Source organism: Berghia stephanieae, chromosome 5 (genome assembly GCF_034508935.2).
Source record: "Berghia stephanieae isolate SIO BIC M18660-M18661 chromosome 5, UCSD_Bste_1.3, whole genome shotgun sequence".
Lineage (NCBI taxonomy): Eukaryota > Metazoa > Mollusca > Gastropoda > Nudibranchia > Aeolidiidae > Berghia > Berghia stephanieae.
The window spans coordinates 36,182,933-36,197,932 of record NC_088364.1 but is presented as its reverse complement, the minus strand read 5'-3'; the positions used below and the strand labels follow the sequence as shown (position 1 = coordinate 36,197,932).

Genomic DNA, 15,000 nt, shown 5'->3' with positions numbered 1-15,000 from the left:
GGTAGTAGCATATTATTGTACGTAGTCAAATCAACGACAAAGTCATAGCAATAAACACATTGAAGGCATTGTACTTACATAAAGATATAGTGAAATATTGTTTTGTTTTTTAAATGCAATGTCACCAAAACTCTCTCTCTCTCTCTCTCTCTCTCTCTCTCTCTCTCTCTCTCTCTCTCTCTCTCTCTCTCTCTCTCTCTCTCTCTCTCTCTCTCTCTCTCTCTCTCTCTCTCTCTCTGAAACTGAAATCAAAGAGATTCTGTCTACAAATTTTGTAATTTCTCGCCTTGTCATTCTACTCCTATGGATTAAAAAAAATGATTTGTATAACAAGAGTTGCACTTTTAAAAACAGAGCAATCGCTACAAACTACTTTAATAAAAAAAAATATTATCTTAGTGAAATGACATGCATAGCAAATATGCACAGTACACACAAAATTTCATTCTGTTGACTACTGGAAGTGAAAGCCATTTTCCCCAATTAACTAAGTTACATAAACTACACAGGATCTATCATTGTAAGAAATAGATATTTGATTCCATTGGGTCAGCTACGGTAATAGAATATATCACATTAAGCACAGTACATTCAGAAGAATGCTCTAAATAAATGTTTATATTTCCCAAGTTTTATTGCTCAATTTTATTTATGAGTGACAGTTTTTGGTTTCGTTTGAGAAAGTTTTTTAAAATTATTATTTATACTATACGTTCTATTCCTCTTGTTAAAATATTACAGCCTCTTTTGCACAGTTAATTTTTACTATGACTGATAATATGTAAACATGCTTACAAAAATTTTACCAAACAAGTGATATATTCACAGATACTATTTATTTTCCAAATCTCGTTTATGCTTATAATCCTATAAAAAATCAATATCTCGCCCTCACAGCCACCCCACACATACACATAAACACACACACACACACACACAGCACATATATATATATATATATATATATATATTATATATATATATATATATATATATATATATATATATACACATACACAACACACATACACACACGCACCCATTCAACAGGCAACATACACACAAATAGAAACACACAATTAGATATGTATGATAATATAATATTACAAATGGCACCTAAGGTAAAAATCAAAGTTAAATAAATTGTACATCATCAAATAGTCGACATTTGCACATAACTCTAACTTTGCAAGGGACAACTGCAATTTTAAATGTATGTTCAGAGAGAAAAACTGACATGTCAATGTCATATGACGTTTTTGTGGATAAAATTGGAGAAAACTGTTTATTAGAAAAGGTGCGCATCTTTATTCCTTCATTCTGTCTTCAATTAAATTATGCAATAGGCTGCCACCTAATGCAGCAAAAGCAGGAATCCTCACATTATTCAGAAGACTCATTTATTTCTCTATATCACATTAGTTGTAGTAGTGCTTCAGAGCCATAAGGCCCAAAGAGCAGGAGTGTATCCTGGTTTCTATTGCGAGAAATGACACTAGTCTCTCGCACTGTCCATCAAATCTAAAAGACCCAGCTACCTAATCACTGATGGGGGTGGAAATAGGGGGGTGGGGGGGGATTAAAAATCTCGGCTTCACCCGAATTCCTTCTCGGTCCCTATATGTGACGATATTTATATATATATATATATATATATATATATATATATATATATATATATATATATATGTATATACATATACTGTGGACTCAAACAATGGGGGCAACCACTACGAAGAAACACCATAGCTAAAGTAATTCAAGACTTTGAGCTATGAGCTGGTAATAAATATGGAATTCTAGCCATCTTCTACAAGGGTTAGGCCAGGCTCAGGAATTATAAAATGACAGGACTCCTGAAAAGTGTAAAGTATTCTCCACGTTTTTCTACATCCAGCAGACACCTGCTTTCAAAGAGAAATGAATGAACGACACCATGATTTTATATGACTAATAGCATCAGTAAGAGGCGTTAGGAAATTACAATGGATTTCTCTATATGTGGGAAATACATTCAATAATACGGTACATTTTCATTGTGGTCATATTGGCTGACTGACGACCTAAAAATTTTAATGAAGTACAAAGTTACCCGGGACTAAGTTGGTATAGCAGTCACCTCACGAGCAAAGTAACTGTTTGGTCCCAAATGTAACCAAGTTTGTTTTTTTTTACCCCTCTGCTCAGCAGGCAGTGACTAGGTTCTATTAGATCTGACTGAAAGTACTTTATAATAGACTAGACTAGTCCTTGGAAAAGACCCTTTACTCACATTCTCTCACTGTACATAGGTGTAAAATGAGTACCTGGTCTTTAACAGCATTGTCTCCATCGGAAACAAAATGTGATATCGCCAAAGAGGCGTCATGTCTCCTACGTGTTGCTGTTGGCCAGGGACCCCTGTAAAGCGCTTTAAGTACGTTTAGTGGATATTGTTCTATAAAAAGCTCAATTTTTTAAATTAAATTTTTTTTTAATGAAGCAATATTTTCTATGATTGGCTATTTAGTTTATTTAAGATGTTTTTTTAAATTTCAGTGTAACAGATGCAATGAAGAACATGATTAAGCTTCTAAAACTCTTGCTTTGTGTTTGTTTTTAAGGGTTTTACAGTGCTTGCGACACATTTAGTTCATTTCAGTGCCAGTAAAAAGGAAGAAAATGGAATAGTCAACAAATTCTAGAGTTAAAATTAAGGCACCCAAGAAAAAGTAAGACAAAGGGGAATTGGTTCAAAAAGGGAACAGATATAGATTCGTCCTCCATCAGTGTACTTGGTTTGAGATCACCTAAAAATCTCATCAAGACACCAGTACAGGATTCCACTAAGAGGATTACACTCAAATATTTATGAGATATGTACAAAATAAGAAAAATAACTATAATTACATAACAGAGAGATGATTTACAAGGGAAAAAATTATCACCTTCCAAATATAATGCTATACAATTTACTGTTTCCCTCTCAGCCAAGGACTACAGCAGACCAGGCAGACCAGGACAAAAAAGAAGCAATCCAATTCCAAGAAAAAAACATAAAGCAACTCAGAAAACAGATATAAAAGGATAGAAGACAAAGCAAGTTACCTCCTGCCCACTATAGGAGGTCAAAGGACCACACCCAGTTCTAAAACTCTCCTTACTTTAAGATTTGATATGTTAACGTAATAATAAGATCAGGTCTGTGGTTGTTGTGCAGCCAAAGCAAAGCAAATCGATATTGATACATTTTTGAATATTTGTTTTCTAAAAAGCCAAAAGGCTGGATAATTTGTCAAATATCGATTCCTGAGCAAATTATGGTAAAAAAAATGTTTAATGATGTAACCACTCAGTTGTTCATGTAATTATAAAGTTTGCAGTGGCACCCTCAATGTGTCAGTGCATCAGTTTTTTATTATTTCTGCTGCTTGCTCTGATATTTTGAAGGTTTTATTTAAATAATTTTATTCTTAGTAATAATAATGTAAATCATTCATAAAACGCCAAATCATGTTGAAGCTGCTTTAGGTGCACAATCAAAACAAAAGTGATGTAAATACATAATTTACAAAATAAAATTGATCTCTAAAATGAATGGCAACAGAGAAAAATCAAAACATCACATGTTTTAAAAACCCTTAAAATATTACACAATGCACAATGATAAATAAAACCATTCTCATTAAAAAGTTTTGAACTCAGATAATAAAATTTTAATAACTGTGTTATACAATTATACTATTAGGTGACTATCACAATAATGCTTGTAAAATGATAGTTAGGTATCATTTTAATAACTTTATCACAGTTGCAACTCTTTTTACATTACTTTGTCAATAATCTAGCATTATCCCTGAGTGAGCAGAACAGTGGCAAACATTTAGAAGAGGCAATTGGAGACGTGTGTGTGTGTTTTTAATGTGCTCATTAACAAATGGCTATGTGGTCTAGTGGTATGACACTCGCTTTCGGATCGAAAGGTCCTGGGTTCAAGCCTCGCACTCGGCACATAGTTGAGTCCTTGGAAAAGGCTCTTTACTCACATTCTCTCACCATACTCAGGTGTAAAATGAGTACCTGGCCGTTAACAGCGTTGTCTTTGTCCGAAAAATTGTAATATCGCCTTACAGGCGTCATGTTCCGTCCTACATGTTGAATGTTGCTGTTGACCAGGGACCCCTTTGTAAAGCGCTTTGAGCACATTTAGTGGATATTGCACTATATAAAGCTCAATTTTTAATTTATTTTTTTAAAAATAAGAGCCTGTCAGTCAAGCGTAATGAGTATGAATGAGATGATGATCTATCCTTTTATTGTCTACAGACTTTTAATGTGTTCCTTCATTAACCGAGGAATAGGAAGCAAGTCCACATTTTGCACATTGTTCAAACTGCTCCTTATTTTGGAAAAGCACTGTTCTTGCAGAGATGAGTAACGACATGCTCTCACACCCAACCCAAGCTCTGTCTCTGTAGCAGTAGAGCTGACGATAGGGTAAATTGGCTCTCGTGAGGTAGGAAGATCAGTAAAAGCGTTACCTAAGCATTCATTGTTTTTGTAAAACTGAAGGGTTCCTTCATACATATTTAACAATACTCCAATTTTGGTGAAACTGTCAAAGAAAGGTTCACAATACTGCTTGCGTACACCGTTATGCCAGATGGTCCCTTTATAAGACAGACCCCAGCTTTCTTTGTCTTGACCTGATGAAAGAAAAATGTTCAGAAAAATAGAATAATTTAGATAATTAAGATGTAAGGGAATGCTGCTGATGATGGCGACTGCTACCACTTTTTTAGTACTGGTTACCATGTAACAAGCAAATTATTCTTATTGTAATTGATTGATAACAGCAGATTTGACCCATATCAGTAGCTTAAATGTAGGCTTAAAATCTTTAGTGTGAACAACAAAAACGACACTTACGTCAAACAAAGTCTAGTCATCATTAAGTACAAATGAACGAAATGAAGAAGTATAAGGAGCAGACGGGACAGAAAAAAAAAGATTAATCATTGAATTTAAGCGAAGAAAACAAAAGGCAGCTTAAACTGAAAACAAAAATAAGAGTGCATTAGCCATCAGTAAATTCAGTTCATCTATGTTGCTTTTGACATGTAGGTATAGTGCAACTCAGATGTTATGAATTTCGCCCATCAATGGCCTATATCATTTTCTTTTTTTTTATGTGTGTGTGTGTATACCTTATACATATTTCTAAAATTGTTTTCGTTTTAATTTCTATTTCTAATCATGATGAAAGATGTCTTTCTGCATTCAAAAATAATATGGTAAAAATTTTGCCAGAAAAGATATTCCCTTTCGTCTGTTAGTAATGATAAGAAATAAAAAATCAAATAGATTAGACAAATAGAAATCCCCAGTAGCATAGGTTTCATAGTTGTTATGTCACAACTTGATATCACTACAATACTTTCAACTTACCAATCAAGTTTACATACTGGTAGATCTTAGACCTAAGAACTGCATTAGCCGTTCCTACTCCTACCATAACAGAAGAACCAGCAGGAGGTTGCAGGAAGATGATTTCCCAGTAGTGTTCTCCATCTATGAAACCTTTGGTGCCTCTCACACCTGTGAAATTGAAATTTCTTACAATTAATTTGTAAACTTATGGAAGGTGTCCACTATATTAATAATTTACAGGAGAGATTTCGTGTAACCTGGGTGGAGATCTATCCTATATAAACAATTTCATCAAGACAGCAGTATCTGGCTATATTGAAGCTTGAGTCACATCAATGATAATGCTATATTAGAGAAAATGTTTGGTTTTATATCAAAATATAAATGTGCACATATTTGCAGGTCTGATTAACGGACGAAATTATGGGCCTAATTTAATATTGTTGCAATGGGCAAAATTTTGGGTTGGTTTGAGAGTATTTCTATTATAATAATGAGCCCTGAAAATATTTGGGTTATCAAACCTGCAAAATGTACACGTCTGTCTATATCCATAACCAGTTCAAAAATGGGGTAAACTATGGTTAAAATTTATACTGAGTTCTGCGCTACAATCTCCATACTGATAATTTATTTATATATATATATATAGATGATTTATTTTATTTTTTTCTTGAGGGGGTGGAGAGAGGGGGGAGAGGAGTATTATTTGTTTTTCTTTTGACAAACTAATCAACAGAAATTTTCTCACTTCAACAACATCTGTAAGTCCTTTTGGTTTTTTAGCCAATATTCCTTTAAAATATTATGATTTATAAACTTGCCTATGAATACGTGAAAAAGTTATTACTATTTATGACTTTAAAATATCGGTGTATTAAAGATCAAACATGTTTTTATTAAACTACCTTTATAATTTTGAGCAATCCATGAATTTTGTTTGTGCCAGTTTTAATGTGTTACTCGAAATAGTAATAATAATAATAATAATAATAATAATAATAATAATAATAATAATAATAATAATAATAATAATAATAATAATAATAATAATAATAATAATAACAGAAATTATTTGAAATTTGAAACTAATTGAAAGGTATTCAAAACACCGCCCCTTACGTTCGGCCAGTGATTCCACCAAACTAGTTGTCCCTTGAATACGGAAAAATGCTGGGATGAGATCCTTTTCTCATTCCGGACGCTCTGTTTGGAACGCCTTACCAAATAGCATTCGTGAAAAAGAATCTTTGTCTGATTTTAATCGTTCGCTTAAAACATATGTTTCGATTTTAGTAGATGGTATGAGAAGCAAGATAGGTCTGGTTTGTGTTGTGTGTGTGTGTGTGTGTGTGTGTGTGTGTGTGTGTGTGTGTATATATATATATATGTGTGTGTGTGTGTGTGTGTGCTTGTGTGTGTGTGAATGATTATGTTTCAGCCAGTAATTTGTAATTTAAGCGCTTAGAGTCTGGTGTCTCATAGTGATAGCGTTATATAAGTTTTCAGCATCATTTCAGCATTATTTATAATAATAATAATAATACTAATAATAATAATAATAATAATAATAATAATAATAATAATAATAATAATAATAATAATAATAATAATAATAATGAATAATAATAATAATAATAATAATAATAATAATAATAATAATAATAATAATAATAATAATAATAATAAGAAGAAGAAGAAGAAGAAGAAGAAGAAGAAGAAGAAGAAGAAGAGAAATGATAATAATAATAATAATAATAACAACAACAACAACAACAACAACAACAATAATAATAATAATAATAATAATAACACCAATCATTGTTATTATTATTATTATCATCATCATCATCATCATCATCATCATCATCGTTATCATCATCATCATTATTATAATTATTATTGTTATTATTATTATTATTATTATTATTATTATTATTTATTATTATTATTATTATTATTATTATTATTATTTTATTATTTATTATATTATTATATTATTATTATTATTTATAAAACAAATCGACAGTGCTCCCGCGGCAGGTTAATGCTATTATCATCATTGTTAGCAAAAACTGATTTAAGCAATTGTACCTGTTTACGTCAGAATTCAAAAAGAATAAAATTAACATAGAAATAAAATAATAAATGTTGCTTATTCATAGAGATTTCAAGACAGTCGTCTCTATAAATATTGAGAATAAGCAAAACGTAGTTTTAAAGAAAAAATAAAAAAATATATAAAAACAAAAATGCAACCCCACTCCCTTCCCCTCTTTAAAAAAAAACAAGCACAATAAGCCACAAAAAAAGACGATAACAATTAAAAGAGCCCCCCCCCCCCCCCCATAAAAAAAACAAAAACAAAAACAAAAACAAAACAATACAAACAAAAAAATTCCACGAAAGATAAAAAAATAAATAAAATAAAATAAAAATCAAGCAAAAATAAAAAATAATACAAAAAACAAAACAAAAGAAAAACAACAACGAAATCAAACAAAAAAGAAAAACAAACTAACAAATAAAAACAAAACAAAAACAAAAACGAGACTTACCAACTGTTCCAGTACTTTGAATCACTGGGTCGATATAAAAATAGGCATCCTCTTGATTTGTGGACAACTCTACCTCCGGAGGTTTGGTATTCCCATCCCACACCCAATTATCATTGAAATATTCCTTGAAGACATCCCCTAACATGAGGCTCGGTGCTGTAGAAAGGGGGACAAGAGATTATACAGTAAAATGCATTTCATACATAAACACATTACGGGACACAAACACACACACACATACAAACACATACACAACAAGCTCTCTCTCTCTCTCTCTCTCTCTCTCTCTCTCTCTCTCTCTCTCTCTCTCTCTCTCTCTCTCTTTCTCAACACCCTCCTCACTTGTACAAACAAACAAACACACACGCATACACACCTCTAAGCACACATAACACACTCTTTTTTAAACGCACGCAAATGATTCCACAGAGATTACTCACGAGAAAAGGATAAAATTGAAATGATATGATAGATCTAAAACCAGATTAGAAAGGTGGTGAGGCTAGAAAAATAGGGAGAATAACTAGATTGATGTGTAGATCATGCATGAGTACATACATAGACATACATACATGCATACATACATACATAATACATACATACATACATACATACATCATACATACATAGACATACATACATGCATACATACATACATACATACATACATACATACATACATACATACATACATACATACATTCATACATACATACATACATACATACATACATACATACATACATACATACATACATACATGCATGCATGCATGCATGCATACATACATACATACATACATACATGCATACATACATACATACATACATACATACATACATACATACATACATACATACATACATACTGTGACGAGCGATTTTCTTTCACTGCGTGATTTCTTTATCATTCGTCATCGTCTCGTTCAAAACCACTTCAAACCTAGTGGACGAGACATATATTTGATCAACACCTCCATTAAAAATACTCAAACACGGACAGCCTTTCTCCAATAAAGCCCCAAATCTTTCTAACGGAAATTCTGGTCGTTAGGTGGTAAACATTTCCATTGTATAACGGAACATTCACTTTCAGCTTAAGGCTTATTTACCTGTTCAAGTTGTCTGCCCATTGTATTCATGCCACCTGCTAATTACCTTTTCCAAACAAGTCGCCATCGTGCATATGCCCTGAGGTCCTTGTGTCTCGTTCAAGAGTCGCTTAATTGCAATTGCTGTTCTTGTCTCTCCGGTAATTATCCGTTATTCTTTCTTACCAACGCATCTGGATATCATTGGCTATCTTAACCGGAAATTCTTCTGATTGGCTATTCCCATAACCCAGACGCTCTTTTCCATTTCATAAAACCAAATTCATCTATGAATCTTATCACACACACGCTAAGAAGCCCAAAAGAAAAGAGCTATCTCTCCAATTTCAAACTTGTAAAAGTTTGTCTATCTCGGCTGGAGGTAAAATGAATTATTGGTTAACATTCAAAGTGGAACGAGATATTACTGTGAATTCAATTTAATCTATCTATTATTAATATTATAGTTTGTGTATATATTTTAATTGTGCTATTCCATGGATGTTCGTAAGTTGGAATACCTGTACAAAACTATATCTATATGTATCTTATTCTATAGTTAACAGTTGTTTATGATCAATGTTATTATTTCATTTATATTCAATATGCATATTGCTTGAATGTCTGTACCCCACCGCCAATCGCCGGCCACACATCATAACCTCAATTATAATTAATAAAAATAAATAAAGAAATACCAGGGACACAACCCTGTTAAATTCTCATCATGTAAGATAGCTCGACTGTCAGTTGATGATTAAAACATATACTAACTCCCATTATCATGAAGTTACTGCTTCTCCTTGCCTTTGTCGGCAAATAAAGGCTATTATGATGTGTCGCTCAAGGACGATTCGGTGGCGAAAGACAAACTCGATTGGCTCTAAGACCTTGTTGTTTTAACTCTTAACTTGAAGGTCCTTGTCCTGATCCTGAGTCCTGGCCATTTTCCTGGTCCTTTTCCTTGTCCTTGGAGCACCCAGTCGTGCCGAATCCCTGCATCCCAGTCCTTGAACAGCGGTAAACCCTGATGTCAGCCTAACTACAACACACTGTTGGGATGTCCAGAAAACTCTGCAAAGCAGGCGCCAACCCTGGAACTAGCTGATACATTTGCCTCAGTCAAGCAAGCCGACGGGATAAAGATAAGCCAAACGGGCTTATACCATTTTCAAATGTATTTTCCACAGACACATATGATTATATCAAAGCAAACAGATAAATATATAATAGATTAGATCCACTCAATTAGAGCTATTCTTCCTGATATTAAATAATACTTATTCTTTCTATCTTTTCCTGTAACAATCTAATTAAACTTTATGTATAGAATTGTTATTATTGCATTTGGGCGTTACTATTGTCTTGACTCACTTGTTATTAATACAATTAAGTTATAAGGGACCCTAAGGCAATTCTTAATCACCCTAGATTAAACCTGAGCCGTTTGTGATATAGGTTGAGTGGTGCAGCTGGTAACGAGAGCCATAGCGCGCATACTAGTTCGAATCCAGACCATTGAGCTATCGGTTGGACTCGATCCCACAAAGTAACACTCAACCCGCCACAAAATGGGGGCTCGTCCGGGATTATGAATCTTTAATATAATATAATATGTGAGTCATTAATCTAGATATAGTATTTAAACACCCATTCTTTACTTCTGCTACTATCTCAATTTAACAATAGCATTCTATTACATTGGGGGCTCGTAAAATATATCTACCTTAAATCAAACCAATCAATAAATCATTTGATTAATTAATTACAAATATCATAGGGAAGAAATCTTATTTATTATTGAAAAGTCACTGTGGTTACATTTGAAATTGGAACATGCCCATTTTTCTATATTTTCACTAATCTATAATTAGTTTACTAACACTGATTTATGATTATGATTATGACAACCATGTTATTTTAATTATGCATAATTAGGCAACGTAATTTTAAAGCAGTTTACAAAACATAAATTGTTATTTCATTGCCACTTTTTTATGCCATTGTTGCCATAAATTCTGGACCTTCAGCCGAGAATACCCCCCCCCCCCTGCCGAGAATACCCCCCCCCCCCCTTTCCGAGAGTAACACCCCCCCCCCCCCCTTCAAAAATTAAGTTAAACAAATCTTAATTAAAAATTACAGTCACTCTAACTTCAAGTTAGGCCATCTTGCAAGTTGTTGTTTACACGTGTAACGGTAAATAGTATTATCTCTCTATTGACACGAGCACGCCAAATTTAGCCCCAGGCAATAACTACTCTTTCTAAGTATTGTGTCACTGTGTGTGTCATATATTGAAATTTGGCTTAGCGAAACCTAGCACTTTTCAACAGTGTGTTGTGACTTACTTCACTGTCGTCTTCATTCATATTTAACCCTTACTGGCAAAGTTCTATTTGTTTACTTTCTGCTCTACTCCTCCTTCCACCTATCGCATCATTCTCATTCACCTTCTGCAGTTGTTCAATCTGTAATTAATCAGCCATGGCTACTGGTGTTACAATTAGACGCGAGTTTATCCAGTTAGGAAAAGAATTAGGCCTATCAGGTGAACAGTTATCCGCCTATGTAACGGAGAATGCGGAGAAAGAGATTGCCAGACTGGAAGAGGAGGAAAAGAGGAAACATGAGTATGAAAAGGTTATGAAAGATAAAGAGATCCAACTCAGAAACAAGGAGCTTGAAATGGATTTGGAGACAGAGAGAGAGCGTACCCGCCAAAAGGAAATGGAAGTTTCTTTAACAAGGGAAGTTGCAGAAAACCGGCTCTCTACCCATAGCCCCATTCCATCCAGTCAGGGCAATGGAAGCATTGATAAAGTCATGTCGTTCCCGGTAGAGACTTTCAACCCACACATTGAAGGGATTGATCAATGGTTAACGCGATTCCAGGAGTTAGCGATCTCATATGATCTTCCGGAGGACAAATGGGCACTCAAAGCGTCTCAGCATCTCAAGGGCAAAGCCTATGATGTGTATACTCGCCTGACACAGGACAACAAAAATAACTTTGAGGAGTTAAAGTCATCCCTACTGAGACATTTTGATGTCAGCGCAGAATCCTACCGTAGAAGATTCCGAACATTAAGGAAGGACAGGCATGAAACATACCACCAATTGGCAGATCATCTACAACTCAGCCTCCAACAATGGTTGAAACTATCTGGCAACCCAGACCTATGAGGGATTAAACCAGCTTATCATGGTGGAACAGCTGAGAGATGCAATGCCCCTGGATGTCCGTCGTTTTGTCGATGAGCAAGGCGCTCATAAACTGGACGATATAGTAACATGTGCTGACCGTTTTGCCACAGCGCAAGAAAATCACCTCACAGAAAGGAGACAACACCGGATTCAAAACCCATCCACCTCACATGAAGATAGAGCTACATCTCCACCACCATATGAAAAGAAGAATAACCAATACGAAAGAAGTAACACAACACAACACAAACAACACGTATACTGCAAGAACTGTAATATGAAGGGACATGTGACAGAGGAATGCCGTCGGGACAACAAACGTAACGGTCCTCAAAAGGGAAAACCTGTCAGTGTAAACGTAGGCCGCATAGTTGGGAACCACCCACTTCATAAAACAAAAGAATCTTCGAATCACCCTCCAGTCATTGACACAGTCAAAGTAAATGGACAGAATGTGACCGTTCTCTACGACACGGGATTAGACTATCACGCGGTCGTAGCACGCGACTTGGTTCGGCCGGACCAATTCACAGGCGAGATGATCGAGATTCAATGCGCCACTACAGACAGCCCATCTCTGCCACTTCCGATAGCTAATATCGAAATAACCTCTCCATACGTAGTAGGAACTATACCTGCAGGAGTACTAGATTCACCTACTCACCCTCTCATCCTTGGATGCAAATACGTATTTCTCGGAACGCCCAAACACCCATTTCACGCCTGTCACATAAGGACAAGAGCACAGGATCAACGGAATATGCCGCCGTTATCACAAAATCCTAGAACAAAGGAAATGAGAAAGGCACAGACCGAGGACACGACTCTCTCACGCTACTTCGCCAAAGTGACGGAAGCTAGTGACAAAAATAAAAAGGGAGAATTCATAATACAACAAGAGTTGTTATACAGAGTCTCTGGCAAAAAACGCCATCAGCTCGTCGTCCCCTCTACGCATCGCCGACAGATTCTAGACATGGGACACAACATACCTTTCAAAGGACATGTGGGAATCGCTGCCACAACGGAGCGCATCTCAGCCCACTATTTCTGGCCTGGTATTTCGGATGACATCAAGAGCCATATAAAGTCATGTCAAAAATGCCAATGGAAACCAGATCAAATAAACACAGCTCCAGTAACCTTAGGTTCGATTAGGACTGTAAACACTCCCGTTCAATACACGGGCGCAAACATCATGAGACATTATTCACGCACAAAGAGACGGAATAAAAATGATCTCAAGCGATGGACTCAAAACGTTACATGTAAATGGACTCACAAGGTTTCACGAAATTGGAGTCAGAATGGTACCAGGAAACGCAGCAAAAATGTTTCACACAGTCTGGATCAAAATGAGGCCAAGAAACGGAATCCAAATGTATCAGAGATATGGAATCAACATGATACCAAGAAAAGAAATCAAAATGATGCCAAGATAAGGAATCATAATGTTGCCAAGCAACGAAATCAGAGAGGAGCAATAACTCCTGAACTTAAAACTGTTGGTCAAACCAGGAACGCTTCACACTGCGAGGACAATTTCTGCGCTATAAAAGGGACTCTGACGTCACAACCCGTGCTGCGCTTACCTGACCCCAACACACCTTACATTACGAGGACTGCCGCAAGCAAAATAGGAATAACCTCTACTTTGCTATAACCTGACCTCAATGACCCGACAATCGTTCATCTCTTATTCGATGACGTAACAACAACATAACTGTACCTGCAGTACTATCTTATTGTCCACAATTCTCAGATGATTTTAAACTAGACTTAATTTTAATCTCACAAGGAGATTTTTCAAGAGGGGGAGAATGTGACGAGCGATTTTCTTTCACTGCGTGATTTCTTTATCATTCGTCATCGTCTCGTTCAAAACCACTTCAAACCTAGTGGACGAGACATATATTTGATCAACACCTCCATTAAAAATACTCAAACACGGACAGCCTTTCTCCAATAAAGCCCCAAATCTTTCTAACGGAAATTCTGGTCGTTAGGTGGTAAACATTTCCATTGTATAACGGAACATTCACTTTCAGCTTAAGGCTTATTTACCTGTTCAAGTTGTCTGCCCATTGTATTCATGCCACCTGCTAATTACCTTTTCCAAACAAGTCGCCATCGTGCATATGCCCTGAGGTCCTTGTGTCTCGTTCAAGAGTCGCTTAATTGCAATTGCTGTTCTTGTCTCTCCGGTAATTATCCGTTATTCTTTCTTACCAACGCATCTGGATATCATTGGCTATCTTAACCGGAAATTCTTCTGATTGGCTATTCCCATAACCCAGACGCTCTTTTCCATTTCATAAAACCAAATTCATCTATGAATCTTATCACACACACGCTAAGAAGCCCAAAAGAAAAGAGCTATCTCTCCAATTTCAAACTTGTAAAAGTTTGTCTATCTCGGCTGGAGGTAAAATGAATTATTGGTTAACATTCAAAGTGGAACGAGATATTACTGTGAATTCAATTTAATCTATCTATTATTAATATTATAGTTTGTGTATATATTTTAATTGTGCTATTCCATGGATGTTCGTAAGTTGGAATACCTGTACAAAACTATATCTATATGTATCTTATTCTATAGTTAACAGTTGTTTATGATCAATGTTATTATTTCATTTATATTCAATATGCATATTGCTTGAATGTCTGTACCCCACCGCCAATCGCCGGCCACACATCATAACCTCAATTATAATTAATAAAAATAAATAAAGA

General features: G+C 35.2%; 2 protein-coding genes across 3 annotated transcripts in view; one reads left to right on the top strand and one right to left on the bottom strand.

Annotated features, from left to right (window-relative positions):
- Positions 1–1,671: 1,671 nt before the first annotated feature.
- LOC144972835 (SPRY domain-containing SOCS box protein 3-like) overlaps positions 1,672–15,000 on the bottom strand; it is a 20,554-nt gene continuing 7,225 nt past the window's right edge. The window contains exons 1-4 of one of the 2 annotated variants that reach the window (XM_078914535.1): positions 8,836–8,910; positions 7,968–8,123; positions 5,428–5,577; positions 4,168–4,685 (exon numbers count right to left, since the gene is read on the bottom strand). In XM_078914535.1, coding sequence (XP_078770661.1) covers positions 4,300–4,685; positions 5,428–5,577; positions 7,968–8,112 — 681 coding nt within the window. In that variant the 5' untranslated portion in view covers positions 8,113–8,123; positions 8,836–8,910 and the 3' untranslated portion in view covers positions 4,168–4,299. Of the gene's footprint in view, positions 4,686–5,427; positions 5,578–7,967; positions 8,124–8,835; positions 8,911–15,000 lie in introns of those variants that run through there. The other variant, XM_078914534.1, reaches the window with a different exon arrangement.
- LOC144972832 (uncharacterized) overlaps positions 11,180–15,000 on the top strand; it is a 4,465-nt gene continuing 644 nt past the window's right edge. Inside the window, 2 exon segments of the mRNA XM_078914519.1 lie at positions 11,180–12,233; positions 12,235–14,689. Coding sequence (XP_078770645.1) covers positions 11,545–12,233; positions 12,235–13,927 — 2,382 coding nt within the window. The 5' untranslated portion in view covers positions 11,180–11,544 and the 3' untranslated portion in view covers positions 13,928–14,689.